General features: G+C 38.0%; 1 protein-coding gene across 1 annotated transcript; it reads right to left on the bottom strand.

Moving 5' to 3' along the window:
* Positions 1 to 347: 347 nt before the first annotated feature.
* On the bottom strand, positions 348 to 5,824 carry LOC115961015 (replication factor C subunit 3). Its single transcript, XM_031080068.1, has 9 exons — positions 5,474 to 5,824; positions 4,760 to 4,976; positions 4,090 to 4,169; positions 3,835 to 3,994; positions 3,066 to 3,147; positions 2,081 to 2,210; positions 1,894 to 1,957; positions 1,746 to 1,814; positions 348 to 842 (listed from the first exon to the last, which is right to left on the bottom strand). The coding sequence occupies exons 1-9, from the start codon at positions 5,655 to 5,657 to the stop codon at positions 743 to 745; spliced, it is 1,086 nt and encodes a 361-aa protein (XP_030935928.1). The 5' UTR covers positions 5,658 to 5,824; the 3' UTR covers positions 348 to 742.
* Between the last annotated feature and the right edge of the window lie 11,634 nt (positions 5,825 to 17,458).

A 17,458-nucleotide genomic window follows, 5' to 3' on the forward strand; every position in this document is an offset into this window, starting at 1 on the left:
TACTTCTTCCATTCAGACCATCAAGCCCCATAGAATATTTGAGGAAAGAAAAGAGTGCATAAACATTAAATGCCAGAAGCTCCAGAGCAAAAAGCGTAGCAGTTTTCAAAGCTGAAGGTTCTCAGACTTCAAAAACCAGCTTACAATATATTTAATATATCAAGTGCGGGGTCCATTGTGGTTCTTTCTAAGGGATGCTATCATGCTAGGCTCTCCTAATTAATAACCAAAATTTAATAATCACCCGTGGCATAAATTATCATTTCTATCATTTACACTGTTTACCCTGCTTATCGATCATAATTTCTATAATTCTCAAACATGATGGAATAGATGAGCTACAGAAGTGAATATGAGACTAATGTATAGCTTATAATGGGAAATTTCAGTATGGAGACAACACAAAATGGATCAGAGCAGATATGCCTTAACACAAGACAGAGCAAAGCAATTATCATGCACCTCAAATGGACATACATCAAATAGTACATGCTGAGATCCCCCACGTAACAGTTGAGAGGGAAATCTTGACTGTCATGCACAATGGCAAACTTACACCTTTACATTCTTACTCAAGTGTTGCAGACTACATAAGTGAGCACATCCCATTCTAGAGTCAAAAAATCATACTGAACAACTTGAGATTCTGTCAACTTTGGCCCCCACAGAGATGAAACAACCATATGCCTCAAAAGTGAAATGGTATGGGAAAGCAACACCTCCTAATAAGATCAAAACATAATTAATTTGCAGCAGCAACCAGTGCAGAGCGAGCTCGTGTAAAAGAAGCAATAAGCGATCCAAGTTGCAACCTATCATTGCACGCAAGACTCAACCTGTACCTGCAAATAAAAACCAATAAAAGAGAGTAACGCAATTGAAGCCTCAGGAAGTCTGAAGTCAATTTCCATAGTCCACTCAAACAGGTCCAACAAAATCCTCCAAAAAGATAAAAGTACTGAATTCTTATTGATGTAGTTTCAGGTAGCTTATTTGCTAAAAGTGAGACAAAAAACTAAAAGCTCCCAGCCAAACAGCAGTGTTCCAGTTAAGTACCACATTTGATGTGCACATTGTGCAAAATCACTACTGAACTACATCCCTCAAATGTTTAATTCATGGTTTATCAAGGTTAGTAGAACTTAAACAGAATTTATAAGAGATTAAGATGAATCAATAAAAAATTTAATAGTATTAGGCATTTTAGTCATCTTTTTTTGCGGGAGAGAGAATGAATGGCAGTACCAAAAATGAATGCACATTACATGCCTTAACTAGCCAATATCTGCTAATAATAAATTAATGACACATCAGCTATACGTGTTAGTATAACCATCTAGATCCCACATGGCCCCCTTCTCTGGTGCCAATGGTTTGAAACTTCCATCACATAGATCAAAGTCTAGATAATAGCGGACAGTAAAAAATGCAGGCATATTAAATTGAATATATATATATCGTCTAGATGCAATTTTAGATGTACACATCTGTGAACTGATTTATTGTATCATGGACACTTACATGCATTGTTACATCACTTACTGAAGTGAAACAATGATTAAGTTCAACATCTACTTTATAATTGAGAACAGAAATAGCAAATAAGAAAGACCAAGATATGGGAACATACTCTATATAAGCCATTACATCACTTACTGAAGTGAAACAATGATTAAGTTCAACACCTACTTTTATAATTGAGAACAGAAATAGCAAATAAGAAAGAGAAAGATATGGGAACATACTCTATATCAGCCATATCATTAATTAACTGAACTCGAATATCTGATGGCATTTTGATCTTGAAAACAAACCTGTTAGAACAATGCAGTGAAGATGAGATCAAATAAATAAAATTAACAGTGGACAACTGGCATAATGAACAGCACTTACATTGTCACCTCTCTCACAATATCTACCAAGGCCAATCCTTTCCTTGTCTTCATTTCAGATATTCCTATCAAAGTTAAGCACAAAAATAAATATATTAATGGATGGGGAAATAGGAACTTGTACAGAAATGTCGCTAGTTTTAACGATAGCAGTATATTAAAAAAAAAGGAGGGGGTGTGGTGTATACGTTTGAAGCTCTCAGTAAAAGATTCATTCAAAAGCCAGTATGATATCTGCTCAATGTCTTTGGGCAATGGATTTCCAGTGCACAGGTATACAGCTTCTTCTGTTATCTGCTGAGAAGCCATATGTGTTGACTGCATACATCAAAAAGATATTGACAATGTCTTTAGGACCTGTTCACAAAGAAAAAACAAAAACTAGAAAACAAACATAACCCAGAATTCCAATGTCAAGAATCCATGATGAGAATGAAGAAAGTAAATCCGTATTATCAAGTATAAGGGCTTAGATCTTTAGCAAAAAAAAAAAGTATAATGGCTTATTTTTGCTCTTTAGGGGGAGAGAGGGAGAGAGAGGTTGAAAAGTCACAATAATGGGATGCGGATACAAGAACAGTTGATAAAGATTCATAGAATGCTTGCTTGTCAATGATTTCATGTTTTGGCACAAAGCTAAATAACATACAAGTCATGAGCATTTTGAAGCAAGAAACTCTTTAAACATCTTTCACATTCTATAGCAACAATGGGCACAAATCCTACCAGTAGCAATTTCAAGTTTACCCCAAAACATATCACATTTCATCCGATCAACATATGGCACAATTATCCATTTTCTTTCATATGTTGTTTTGGCTGTGATAAGTTGTTAATCAAAATAATTTGAAAAGGAAAAAATATTTGAGGGCCACTGTGATTGGTCAAACTGATAATCATGATTACCCACTGAACCACCAACATTGTGGCCATACTTCTGTTCTACACATTCAATTTGGCAATGTTACTAACCAATAACAATGATCATTTGAGCATCCAGTACCATCTTCTAAGCGATAAATTGCATACTTAACAGCTTTGTAACAACCTATCATCTTCCTAATCCACATTTGTAAAGAACAAAAATACAACACCCTTCCCCCCATCTACACCCCCAAACACACACACAGGCAACAGCATCAGCAAAATTTGAGGGGGGCAAATTCTTATAACCTGCAAAATATTCAGAGCCTTTCTCATATCACCGTTGCTAAGTCGCACAAGTGCCGCTAAGCCAGTTTCGGGTACATCAAGCCTAGTCCAATGACAAAAATTGTTAAGAGGCAAATCATTAGTTCGTAATCCAAAACACAATTAAATAAATAAAATTTATAATGTAGCATAAGTACTCTGGCATCATTTATCGATGAATTTTCAAAGTTATTAAAGCAAAACAAAAGGAGTGGCCATCCAAGGGTATGGTAGTAAATGAGCCGAGTTGACTATTAAAAGATGAGGATTGGTTCATTTAATTTTATTTTAAACATGAGTCAAACTCAATCTTACGACCAAGCTAGATAGCTTGTTCAAGCTCTATCTTTTCTTGTCAAAAAAATTTGAGCTTGTACACAAGCTACTTGATTAACATATCCTTTATATAAATCAAATACCACAGCTAATTGTTTTTACTATTTACAAATTTATTCTAATGATAATGCTCTTAACAATTCTTTGATGAATAATAATGCTTTATTAAAAAAAATCAGTATGCAAGAAATATACCAAGGAAATAAGAAGAGTCATGAAAAAGAACAACTATCAATAAACGTAAGCAAGGATGGAGATGACTAGTAATCCCTTAACAATTGACGCATAACACTAGAATCCAAAACGTAAATGTAATTAATAATTACATTTATGCCAAAATCCACCCACAACAATCCATCAAAAGTTTCAAGATAATACAAATGTAATTAATAATTTTAAAAAACAATATACTTACTTTTCAGCTTCTATAACATGTTTGAGTCGCTCAGTTACATGAAAAGAATCAAGAGGAGCAAAACGAAACCGAGTACATCTTGACTGTAGTGCGGGGATAATCTTGTTGACATGATTGCAAATAAGAGCAAACCTAGTGTTCCTTGTGTATTTTTCAATCACTATACCACAAAGCATAATAAAATAGGTGTATGAGTACAATGAAATGGAGCAAAAATTAAATAAAGTCCAAGCGTAACAACTTATACAGTTATACCTCTACGCAAGGCAAATTGTGCATCCTTCGTCATAGCATCAGCCTCATCTAGTAAGATCAACTTTACAGATGCCTTTGCACTGTTAAAAAACAAAATTATTTTGTAATCAACTACAGGAATGAAGTACATTTCCCCCAGTGAATTTTTCATGCCAAGAAGCAATATACCTTGGGTTTTGCAAAATTGAGAAGAATTGAATGTGAAATGCAACATTAGAACTAGAGCACAAACAAATAATTTAATGGTCGGATAAAAACTGACCAGGATACTCTATCATGGGAATCCCCAAAAAGTTGAAGAAATGTATGATGTTTAGTCAGCTTTGGCAATCTTATTACTATCTTGCAGATTGTAAATATTATATAGGAACTCTTCTTCACACTTTAAAGCAGTTGTCGAAGTACAATAAGAAATAGGGAATGGATAAAAAATCGAAGAGTGCTGAAGGTCCCACAAAACACCAGTTTCCATTGTCTGCGTTCATAGTAACATTTGGGGGCAGAGAAGGCATTATAACAAATTAGCCCAGATATGTAAGTTCATTTACAACTCAAAACCCAGTATGAGGCATTGTTGAAATGATGAAATATACACAGCCCAAGTGGACACACTCAAACATCAAAGGAACATAAATTTAAAAATGATAATGAGTAACATGATGAAAAATACCCAAATGAGAAGCTTTGAGTGCTTGCAAAATCTTGGATTTGTTGTCGCACAACATCAATTCCCCTATCGTCCGATGCATTGAGCTCCAGAATCATATTGTGGAATTGCGCTCCATAAAGCTTGCGCGCCACAGCAAGGATAGTCGACGTTTTACCAGTGCCAGGTGGTCCATACAATAGAAGATGGGGCAATCTGTTCTCGCTCGTCAGCCTATCAACTATTTAAACCCAATAATTAAACAAGGTTATAGGAAATATATAAACAAATTAAAATTTAAGCTCCATTATCTTTTTTTCTTTTTATACCATAATTTGGTAAAAGAAATAAAATGATAGAAAAACAACATAAATGTAAAGCTTGCACTAGGCTCGTTTGTAATTGTGTATAATATATTGCTCTCTCTTGCGTCCTAAATAAGCAACAAATCGTAAAATTCAATACTATTATGTTTTCCTTTCTTTTCCCAAATTTTCTCAGCAACCAAACAAATTGAAACATAACCCTAAAATTTGACAACGGAATTGTGTTATAGTTTACTACCCTCTCCCTAGAGTTTCCAATTTCCTGGAGTAAACAGATCATTACAGCAAGAATATAGAAAACCCTAGAGAAACAATAGGTAGAATCGGACTCATCCAAAATGCGAAGTCTCTACTTTTTCTTTCTGAACCCTAGGAAATGAGAGAGAGAGAGAGAGAGAGAGAGTTACTAAACTGGTATCGACAATGTCGCGGTGAGCAGCCACATCAGCCAGGGACTGAGGGCGGTACTTCTCGACCCAGGGAGTGGCTTTGGATTCGCCAGGGACGACGACGTTTTTGCCCTTGTTGTTGTTGTTGTTGTTGTTGTTGTTGTCGTCGTCGTCGTCAATGTCCATGAGAGAAATTACCTCCGTCATGATGAAAATTTTATGGTGTTGCTGGATTTGGGGGCTGTGTTTCTTTTTTTTTGAGTGTGAAGAAGAGGGAGTGTGTGTGAGACAGTGACAAAGCGGGGTTCTTTTGGCCAATACAACACTGATGAATGGCGCCAATCATACATTTGAGGCCCGCTCACACGAGAAATTATTATTTACCCATGTAGGGTTGTTGAGTTCAACGAGACGATGTCATTTATACAAATTAATATATAAGCTTCCTAATAGTTATAAAGAATAAAAAATAAAAATTATCAGATGATGTTATATTTGTATAAATAACAGCATTTTATTAGTTGGGAAGTCAGAAATGACTATGTCAGCAGTCTTCTTATTGGACTTAGGGTCCGTTTGGATATCGCTGAAAACTGAAAAATATTGTAGCAAAATAATTTTTAAATGTGTAAATAGTACCATGGGACTCATTTTTAATGAAAAAGTTGCTGAAAAGTGAAATTTGTGGGTCCTTGAACAGTACACGATGTGTACTGATTGACTGAAAAAAAGTTTGAAAAGTCAAAATTTGCGATTACTGTTCATTGAACAGTACATGAACAGTAACCACAAATCTAAAAAACGCGTGAAAAAAAAAAAAAAAAAAAAAAAGATGAAAAACGCAAACGCGCTAGTTTTCAGCGCAATCCAAACGTAGGTTTAATAATTTCTTCGATCACACACAGTTCATGATATTACGATTAGGGTAACCATTTTTTTTTTTTTCCTTTTTCACAGTAATAAGTTTTTTAACAGAGAAGATTTGTTGAAGTTCACGAAGATGGATTTTTTTTGCCATTTTTAGCAATAATTTCGTTAATTGGCATGTTTTTGAAACATTTTAGTAAATTAGCATCTCGAGTTTGTTAGACTCGATTTTGATGAAGGAAATCGAGTCTAATACACTCTATTTATGCTCTAGTAGAGGCTGATGTGAATTTTTTGTACACGTGGAACTCGAAGCTAACACACTCAATTTATGCTTTGGAGAAGAAATATTACACATCTAGAGAACACGGTTACACGGAGAAGAAGAAGAAAGATTTTTTTGCAAGTGGGTTCGGTTTTGCAAGTAGAGAGTTCCTTCAATGCCCAGACGCAAACACAAATAATTGCCTAGATTCAACAAGGAACAAACCCAAATTCAACAAGGAACAAGGAAAAACAAAAAACACTAGCCCAAACTGAACAAGGAACAAGGAAAAACAAGAGGAAAAAAAAAACACTAGCCCAGATTGAACAAGGAACGAGGAAAAACAAGAGGAAATAAAAACACTAGTGAAAAGATCTGAAAAATCAGTGCCATTATGGGTAGCGAAGCTACTTCCTCTCCTCCACCAAATTACCAAGATTGATTCAGGTATTTGTTTTGGGTTTTGTGTTTGTTTTTGTTTATGGGTTTTTGGGGCTAGAAGTGGGAGAGAATGGTGTTGTTTGCAGGAACTGGTGGATTTTTTTTCAAAGGGAGAAGAAGAGGTTCATAGAAGAAAAGAAAAGGATCGGTTTTCTGGGTTCTGGATTTGTCTCCATTGTTTGTTTATGTGTTTTCTAGGTTTTGGGTTTGTCTCCACTGTGTTTTCTGGGTTTTGGTGGTCTGTGCTTTTTGGGTTTGGTGTTCTGGTTTTATTTGAGGGAAAAACTCAAGTTCCACGTGGATAATTCCCCACCTCAGCACTACGAGCACATGGAACTCGAGTTGCTATAGTGAACTCGAGGCTAAGAGACTTGAGATGTTAGTTTGCTAATAAGTTTAGAAACGATGCTTACTAACTAATATGTTTGAAAATAGGTGTTATATGGCAAATTTGGCCTCACGATGATGACCATAAAGAGTCTTCAAAAATTCAAAGAATCAAATTGAAAAACGAAGTGTGTCTTGGAGCTCAAGAATAGAATTACAACTAGTCACTAACGTAAACGATGCACGAGAATAACTACTAAATGAGTTTTAGGGGAAAAAAAAAAACCTTTATTTTTTAGTTGGAATAGTAAACAAAAATGCATGAAATAAAAAAATAATAATAATAAAAAATGGCAAATTACACTTTGGCCACCTGTGGTTTGCCCAAAAAAACATTTTGCCTACCTGTGATTTAAAAATTAATACTTTATCTATCTAAGGTAAGTTTTGGTTGTCTCCAATTATCCACATTTGTTAAAAACAGGGATAAATTTGTATTTTTGCTACCGTTTTACGTCTCTCTTCTCTCAAAACATAAAAATATAAAAATTCAAGAGAAAAGAAGATCTAAAAGTTAGGTTTTGTAAAAATCAAAACTAACTTTTAGATCTTTTTTCTCTAACCTTTGAAGGAATTCACTATCCCATACTTGAAGTTTAAGAGTCTTCATGTTTCAAAGAACTTCTGAAGTGGATTTCATCCTATTGTCATTGGCTTCCATGATCTTAGATTGGTATCTCTTCTAGACTCTTGTAAGGGGTATATTGCAACCCATAACTATTAAAGTTGCAACTAATGCAGCAAATGACCCCAAACCTAAATTTGTATGTAGAATGTAGATTGCTAAGGATATTTGTATAGACAACATCCATATTATGTTTAAGTACCAAATGAAGTATGTGATTCTTTGGCTATCTACACTCATATAGTTGATGATCTCTCCACTAGTGTGGTTCTGGTGAGATTGACTTGACAGGAGTAAGCCTTTTTTGTATATGCAAGATATAAGAGCAACTCTAAGGCGAAGGCAAAGCAGGCATGCCCCAAAAATCTATTGCTTATGTGCGATTGTCTTAACTATTTTAACACCTAAAAAGGCTAGAGTTAGAAGCATGGTTGTCAAAATCATGATCTAGATTGTAGGATCACACGATTTTACGATCTCACATCATCAAAACATTTAGGGTCACACTAGGATCGTAAAAATGGTAGGATTGTATGTCAGATCGTATAAGGTTGTAGGATCGTATGGGATCCTACCAAAACATCAATTTTCAGTTTTTTTTTATGGGATAAATTTTTGGTTTTGATGAACCTTTAAGGGTTTTTATTTTTCTATGTTGTGATAGTATGACTTTTTTTTTTTTTTTTAATAAAATTATGTTAACCTAAGCAATTGTTTTTTAGTTTCTATTCACTTGCAATCAAAATGAATGAATGTTTCATCATTTCTAAATGAAGACTTTATATTGCTTTGCTACTTTTAAGCTATAATGTTGTTAAATTTGTTTGATCAATATACTAATTATTACTAAAATGTTTTTCTTATATATAATTTTATCAGTATGCTTGTATTTGTATATTTATTGATTGATTGATTGATTTTTTTGGCCATTCTCTGTAATTGTTATTGAGTGTAGTATAACTTGAATAGTTAAATGTGAAGTTGTATCTTGATCTCTTTTGCAACTTTAGCATACAAATATACAATATATACATAGATGATGAAATGAATGACGATGATTACGACGGTGGCTATAAGAACTCTAGAATGAGAATAATTAAATGTTCACTTCACCTTAATATTCATCTTACTTTTAGATTTCATATTTTAGTTAGCTAGTTTCCATTTGATAACTTATTTTTGATTTTAAACTTAGAACTTATAACTTAGAAAATATTTCCACGTGTGTTGATAAATATTTTAGTATTTGGTTGTTAATTAAACATTTATTGAACTTTTTAGATACATTGAGTCAAAACTTAAATATATTTATTTCATTAATATAAATGTAGCAATGTATGACATGTAAATTACATCATATAATGCAAATTTTTGTTTTTTATGGATAAATTCACAATTTACGTGATTATTCAACACATAAAGTCATTATCCAACATATAAAGTCATTATCAATGTGTTTTTTGCTTTAAATCTGAAATGTAGGATTTTACAATTTATGATCCGATTATACGATTCACAATCCCACCTACCTTCCACGACCTTACGTAGGATCTCGATTTTGACAATCTTAGCTAGAAGGTACCCACTCTCTAAACTCTTGGTACCTAACAACAAGTAGATTGAGCCAAGTGAAGGTAACAATTTGGACAAGAGTAGCTTTACCATATAAAGATATCCTCTTGCATTAATGTTCATCAGTTTTTCCATAGAGAAGTGGTTTGGCAATGCCATTGGGGACATTGAAGATGATACATGTCTAAAATTTTATAAAAACTAACTTTTAGATTTTTTTTTTTCTCTTGATTTTTTTAGTTTTGTTATGATTTGGGAGGAGAGAGATATAAAAGAGTAGAACAATTTACCCCTATTTTTAACAGAAGTGGGTAATGGGAGACAAACGGAGCTTACTTCAAGTAGGTAAAATGTCAATTTTTAAACCATAAGTAAGCAAAGTGGTTTTCAGGCAAACCACATGTGGGCAAAGTGTAATTTCCCAAAAAAATGATATTGAAAGAAATAATACAAAATTTTATTAGTTAGGCAGAAGAAAGCAATATTGTTTTAAGGCAAAAATGCACTTTTGGTCCCTACATTTTGAGTTAATTCTTATTTTGGTCCCAAAATTGATTTCACTACTAATGCAGTCCCTAAAAAAAGAAAATTGTTTCTATTTTAGTCTCTGCCGTCAACCTACTAACGGAAACCTTCTACGTAACAAACGGAATACCTTGCTTGCTGATGTGGCATTGACGTGACACTGATGTGGCTATTAAAACTGTAAGGACGCGATTCATGGCGGACCGTAACAGTGTCGGGTTCGCACGTGAAAAGGCCCCTAACAACATCATTTGTAGAGCGTGGGTTTGAAAGGCTAGGCCTTGATCGATAGGCGGTGGGTTTTTTGCGGTGTTCGTACCAGTTTACGTTTTCCTACACCCCTGGAGTCTTTCTCCTGGAGGTGGGCTGGGAGGCTCTGGTTTTTGGCCATTTTTCTCAACCCCTTTCTTTAGGTTACTTATTTTTCCTTTTATACTCGCCTGCGTCCACTGTCCTTCGCCCATGTATAGGGTCAATCTTTCCAAAATTGATACTTGTCCCATCAGCCCATATTCAAAGTCGTTGGGGGTGGTTGTAAAAGCCAAAGACTGCGACTCTGTCAGGTTCAGAGCATTGAATGGCAGTGAGAGCAGCTTTCCCTGGATATTTTAGATCTTTCGTCCTGATTTCGGTCCTATACCGTTTTTACCCTTCCTTCAGGGGGGGGGACTTTGGGTCTGCCGAGGACTGAGCCGTCCTCGGCGATATCCACAGGCTATTTTGTCGAGCTTGGGCCATAGCCCTCCTCGGCTTGGGCCTTCGGATTTTCCCCAGGTAGATGGGCCTGGCCCGTAAATCATTTGGGCCCCACAATAGCCCCTCAAAACCCGGCTGTCCAACCTCTTGGTTGGAAAGGGGGGTTTTGGTGATGCCAAACTTCTTCCTACTGCCCAATCAATTTGGCCTTTTAATAATGCTGGCGGCTCCTCATCTGTCCAAGAAACGCGCCGGTCTATGAGGCAGCCTTTTGATTTCGCGCTTGATGCGCTTTTATCGTTTGGGTATCCCAAAACGTGCTTTTAATGACCACTATTTACGAGACTGCTTTAATTCGGCGGTTTGTTTTGATGGGGTGGAGAAACGGAACTGGCATGTTCGTGTTGGCAGATTCCTTTGGATATCTGAACCTATTAAATGTCTCCCGCTCCACCCTCAGTATAAGAAGGAAAGGCGGAGGTTATTGTTTTTGTAAAGAATTCCTTCTCATCTTTCTGAGATTTGAAATATTTGGCCTCCCCGAGGGTTCATTTTACCCACTGGTCCACAAACTAAATCGTGATACACTTTATCATAACAACGAGTGATGCAGGAGCCAAACCCCTCCCATAGACGCCATGTTCCAATAAAGCTCATTATGGCTCGATCGAGACAGGGATGGCGAAGACTCAAAATCAACCTCACCCTTCTTTCAGTCAAAATCCGAAGCAGGGACTCGTCACGTCAAACTTTCGGCGTGACTGAGTCGAGAACACCCATCATCAGTACCAACCGCTCTCCTATGAGCATACCTAGTATGGCTCCAGTGTGTTGGGAGTCAGGATCGAGGCAGGGACTAAGCGTCTCTACTTCTTCCTCTCTTCCTTCACTGGGGCTATTCTCCATCTCCCTTTCTTAGTCTTCCCAGCACCAGTTCCATCCTGGTGCTTTCACTTCTCCCTCTTTTGCTCCTTTTTCTTTCTTTTCATCTCTTCTCTCTTCTTCTCCTCCTTCTTTACTCATGTCCTCCATCTTCTTCATTCATCTCCTCCATCTTCTTCATTGATTTCTTCCTTACTATTTCCTTCTCCGCCATTTCTTCCCAAAGAAGGTTCTTATCATTATATGAGCAGTATCGAGGCAAAGATTGGAGAGACTTTGAAAACGAGTTTAGAAGACGCCTGGGAGTTTAGTTATCTGTACTACGGATGTAACTATCGCTTAGGCAGTTCGCATTTTGTATAGGCTCGTTCGAGCCCTTCTTTGTACATTGTAATAATTTTTCGTATTAATAAAAATCGTTGTTATTTTATTTCGCATGTTTTGTCTCTATGCCTTTTTTTTTCTTTTGGATCTACAAACGCTGCTCGGCATATTAATATAGCATCTAAATCAATGACGGCTAAGACCAAAAGATTTGATAATAAAAAGACGTCGCCATAACTTTAATAGAAATGCTTGACATAATAAGGCCGATCAGTGAAGAGTAATACTTACCCCATGCTAGCCGAGGAGAGAAACGAAGGCTTGATGTCATGTAAGGAATAACCATTTGAAGATATAGCACCCACCAAATGAGCGGCCTTTTTATATGACTAAGTGCTGGGGCTTTCCACCCCCTTCCTTACACCTTTATTGGCCTTAACCTTTTATGGTGTTTAAGCCGTGGATGAAGTGACCTGACATTTTTACCAAGTAACCCATCTTACGGGATTCAAACCTTTTCTTATCCAAGTATTTGGTTTCCCCATTGGCTTGGGTCCGAGGACCATACAAGGCCTTGGTTCTGTCCAAAACTTGTAATTTTTATAATTTTTTGCACTTGGTTTCCCCATAGGCTTGGGTCCGAGGACCATACAAGGCCTTGGTTCTGTCCAAAACTTGTAATTTTTATAATTTTTTGTACTTGGTTTCCCCATAGGCTTGGGTCCGAGGACCATACAAGGCCTTGGTTCTGTCCAAAACTTATAATTTTTATAATTTTTTGTACTTGGTTTCCCCACAGGCATGGGTCCGAGGACCATACAAGGCCTTGGTTCTGTCCCTGGGCCCATATGCTGAACGGGCCTGGGCCGCGAATTTACTGGGCCCACAAATTAAGAGGTGTTTCCATAACCTTTGATCACGCGGTACCTTTTGGCGTCCCAGTGTTCGAGGTGCACCCTCTCGAGACTCCTTTATCCTCAGGGTTGCAGACGACGTTGGAAATCGAGCCAGAGACATTTTGTTTGTAGCGTTCCTTGGGACGCTGCGCGAATTAAATGCCATCGGTTTACTTCTGGGTATAAATGGGATAGGGGATCACTTCACTTGCACATGAACTCTCCCGTTCCCTTCAGAACTATATTTCTTCCATATCCACGATCTCTCTTTCTAGTGCCACTGCCCCAAAGTAAGATGTTTGAGGCTTGGATAGGGATGAAAGGTCTCCACGTGCTTCAGAGGCACCAAATCCTCAAGGTGATATGGTATGGACAAGGATGGCACAGATTCAAGTCAGTCCTCCGCCTTGACAGGAGGAAGATGGCATTCCTCCTTCTTTTAGTCAAAATCCGAAGCAGGTTCTAGTCATGCCAGATTTTTGGTATGTCAGAAAAAGGAATTTCCGCCATCAGCGCCGTCTGCCTTGTAGCAGGCAAATTTTTGCGGGGGCTTCCCAACTTCTGGCTCCCTACACCTTTTCTGTAGATGGTGTTAGCCTGAGGTCAGGTTTCCTGCACCTTTTCTGTACCGGTGCAGGCCCCAAGTTGGGTTCTTTTGCTGCCTGAGTTATGGGCGTGCAAAAGCATGGAGGGGGAATAAGGTCTCGAGGCAGTAGCCAACCTCTCCTCTGAACTGCCTCCTCGGCTTTATCTTTACTCTCTTGTATTCTTCGTTACTTACGTAGTTAGCTTCGATGTAGGTTTTGTTTCAGTTTTCCATTGTACACTGTACTATTCCTTTGTCTTAATAAAATATGTGTTTATTTCTCTATACATATCTTTCTTCTCCGTAACCACTACTTTATGCATGAATATTAAATATGAGTTTGCCCTTAATGATATTCTAGGCAGAGAAAGGCCTTAACACAGAGTCCTACTAGTTTAGACTTACAAATATTATCAAACATAACAAGGTTAGTCATCAAATAAATTAAACTTTTGGAACTAACCGGGATAACGGCTGAGTGCTACGCGATGCATGCAAGAGCGATGTCCGAGTACGACAAACTCTAAGTAATTCGTCCGAGAGGGTAGCCGAGTAGCGAGGGGCTTTGGTTGTGCTTCTGGATAATATGTTACGCCGTATCGCATCAACCCCTTTGATATTGGGGGATCAGAGGGTGGACCGAGGAATCCGCGCAATCAAGGTATTAACCCATCTGTTAACGCGGAGCTCTCTTCGGATGAATTTTGAGGTTTATGTGCCATAGTTTTTTTTTAAAATAGTTGGTTCCCCATCCAGGTAGTTGGTTTCCCCAGAGGCTTGAGTCCGAGGACTATGCAATGCCTTGGTTCTGTCCAAAACCTAGTTTTCCTCATCCAGGTAGTCGGTTTCCCCAGAGGCTTGAGTCCGAGGACTATGCAATGCCTTGGTTCTGTCCAAAACCTAGTTTTCCACATCCAGGTAGTTGGTTTCCCTAGAGGCTTGAGTCCGAGGACTATGCAATGCCTTAGTTCTGTCCAAAACCTAGTTTTCCACATCCAGGTAGTTGGTTTCCCCAGAGGCTTGAGTCCGAGGACTATGCAATGCCTTGGTTCTGTCCAAAACCTAGTTTTCCACATCCAGGTAGTCGGTTTCCCCAGAGGCTTGAGTCCGAGGACTATGCAATGCCTTGGTTCTGTCCAAAACCTAGTTTTCCTCATCCAGGTAGTTGGTTTCCCCAGAGGCTTGAGTCCGAGGACTATGCAATGCCTTGGTTCTGTCCAAAACCTAGTTTTCCCTCATCCAGGTAGTCGGTTTCCCCAGAGGCTTGAGTCCGAGGACTATGCAATGCCTTGGTTCTGTCCAAAACCTAGTTTTCACATCCAGGTAGTTGGTTTCCCCAGAGGCTTGAGTCCGGGACTATGCAATGCCTTAGTTCTGTCCAAAACCTAGTTTTCCACATCCAGGTAGTTGGTTTCCCCAGAGGCTTGAGTCCGAGGACTATGCAATGCCTTGGTTCTGTCCAAAACTTAGTTTTCCACATCCAGGTAGTTGGTTTCCCCAGAGGCTTGAGTCCGGTGGACCATGCAATGCCTTGGTTCTGTCCAAAACCTAGTTTTCTCTTTGTGTGGGATCTTGGCTTTAGGGGAGTTAGCTCCGCAGCCAAGCCCCTAGAGTTTATCCATACGGTTAACGTTACCAAGTGCCTAGTTTGCTCTTTACGGGGGACCTTGGCTTTAAGGGAGTTAGCTCCTCAACCAAGCCCCTAATCAAGAAACGTAGTCCGTAACAGAATTTTGTACTAGAACTCTATAACCAACGGTTAGATATAACGAAGAAACTCTATCGACTCACTTCCTATACCAACACACAAGCCTTTCCCACAGACGGCGCCAATTGTAAGGACGCGATTCGTGGCGGACCGTAACAGTGTCGGGTTCGCACGTGAAAAGGCCCCTAACAACATCATTTGTAGAGCGTGGGTTTGGAAGGTTAGGCCTTGATCGATGGGCGGTGGGTTTTTCGCGGTGTTCGTACCAGTTTACGTTTTCCTACACCCCTGGAGTCTTTCTCCTGGAGGTGGGCTGGGAGGCTCTGGTTTTTGGCCATTTTTCCCAACCCCTTTCTTTAGGTTACTTATTTTTCCTTTTATACTCGCCTGCGTCCACTGTCCTTCGCCCACGTATAGGGTCAATCTTTCCAAAATTGATACTTGTCCCATCAGCCCATATTCAAAGTCGTTGGGGGTGGTTGTAAAAGCCAAAGACTGCGGCTCTGTCAGGTTCAGAGCATTGAATGGCAGTGAGAGCAGCTTTCCCTGGATATTTTAGATCTTTCGTCCTGATTTCGGTCCTATACCGTTTTTACCCTTCCTTCAGGGGGGGGGACTTTGGGTCTGCCGAGGACTGAGCCGTCCTCGGCGATATCCACAGGCTATTTTGTCGAGCTTGGGCCATAGCCCTCCTCGGCTTGGGCCTTCGGATTTTCCCCAGGTAGATGGGTCTGGCCCGTAAATCATTTGGGCCCCACAAAAACATTATTAAAAAAATTATTTTGCATTTTTTAAGTACCACATCAGCATTTTAATTTTTTTAAAAAGCCATGTCAGAAAATTTTAAAAAAATAAATTAAATTAAAAAAACCTTAAATCTAATTTGATTAAAATTTTTAATTTTTTTTTCATGTTCTTCAACTTGTTCTTCATTTTACAAGATGTTCTTCATATTCTTCCCAAATCAAACCCAGCAACCAAGAACTTAAACCTATCATAAGAAAACAAACCCAGCAACCCAAAAACTCAAACCTAGATCACTAGGACATAAAAAACCCAAATTCAACACCTCAGAGATCATTAAACCCCGCACCATCAGATCTACTACAAATCAAGACCATCGAATTCTTCATGTTCTTCCCCAAATTCTAACACAATCAACACTGAATTCTCAGCAAATCAAACTCATAAACCCAGTTAACAAACCAATCCAGATCAAACCTAGATCAGGAAACCAATCGCAACAAACCCAGATCAACATAATCAAACTCAGACCAACACAATCAAACCCAAATCCCACCACCACTAACCGACACAATTAAGCCACCACCACCCCACCGATCAAAAACATTTCTCCATAACATGAACTTCAGCTCAAAAACCCACAAAAATTCCAGAACATGACCACCACTACCATCGAAGAAGTCACCAAACCCACCGATTAGTCAACACCGACCAGTTAACAAACTCATGCCAAGACGGTGGCCAAGACTGGTGAGCTCCATTGTGGCGAAGATCGGGACGGAGGCTGAGACCGGTGAGCTCCATTGTGGCCGAGACAGTGGTTGAGATTGAGTTCCATTCTCTCTAAACCACCGCTGGCCCCCTTCCTCTGGATTTGCTCCAAACTGCCGGCCTCATCTCATTCTCTCCTCTTTCTCTCTCTCTCTCTTTTTTTTTTTTTTTTGGTAGAGCTCTCTCTAAACTTAGATTGTTTGATGCTTTTGACTAACTCACTTAAATAAAAGTAAATACACTTAAAACTAAAATGATCTAATGATAATTTTTTTTTTAATTTTCTAATTAATTTAATTAGATTAATAAAAAATCATTTAAAACTAAAAAAAGTAAAAATTTTGTTTGTTTTTTATTTTTTAAAATTAAAATTAAAATTTTTTTTGTTTTAATTTTTCATTAATTAAAATGTTGAGTTAGCATTTCAAAAATGCCAAATAATGTTTTTAATAATGTTTTAATGGCCACATCAGCGTCACGTTAGCGCCACGTCAGTAAGCAGGGTATTCCGTTTGCCACATAGAAGGTTTCCATTAGTAAGTTGACGGTAGGGACCAAAATAGAAACGATTTTCTTTTTTTAGGGATTACATTAGTAGTGAAATCAATTTTGGGACCAAAATGAGAATTGACCCAAAATGTAGAAACCAAAAGTGCATTTTTGCCTTGTTTTATTTATTAGTTTTTTGTGGGAATGAATAAAAGACTGTTGCATCTCCA

This window comes from Quercus lobata, chromosome 9, assembly GCF_001633185.2.
Source record: "Quercus lobata isolate SW786 chromosome 9, ValleyOak3.0 Primary Assembly, whole genome shotgun sequence".
Classification (NCBI taxonomy): Eukaryota; Viridiplantae; Streptophyta; class Magnoliopsida; order Fagales; family Fagaceae; genus Quercus; species Quercus lobata.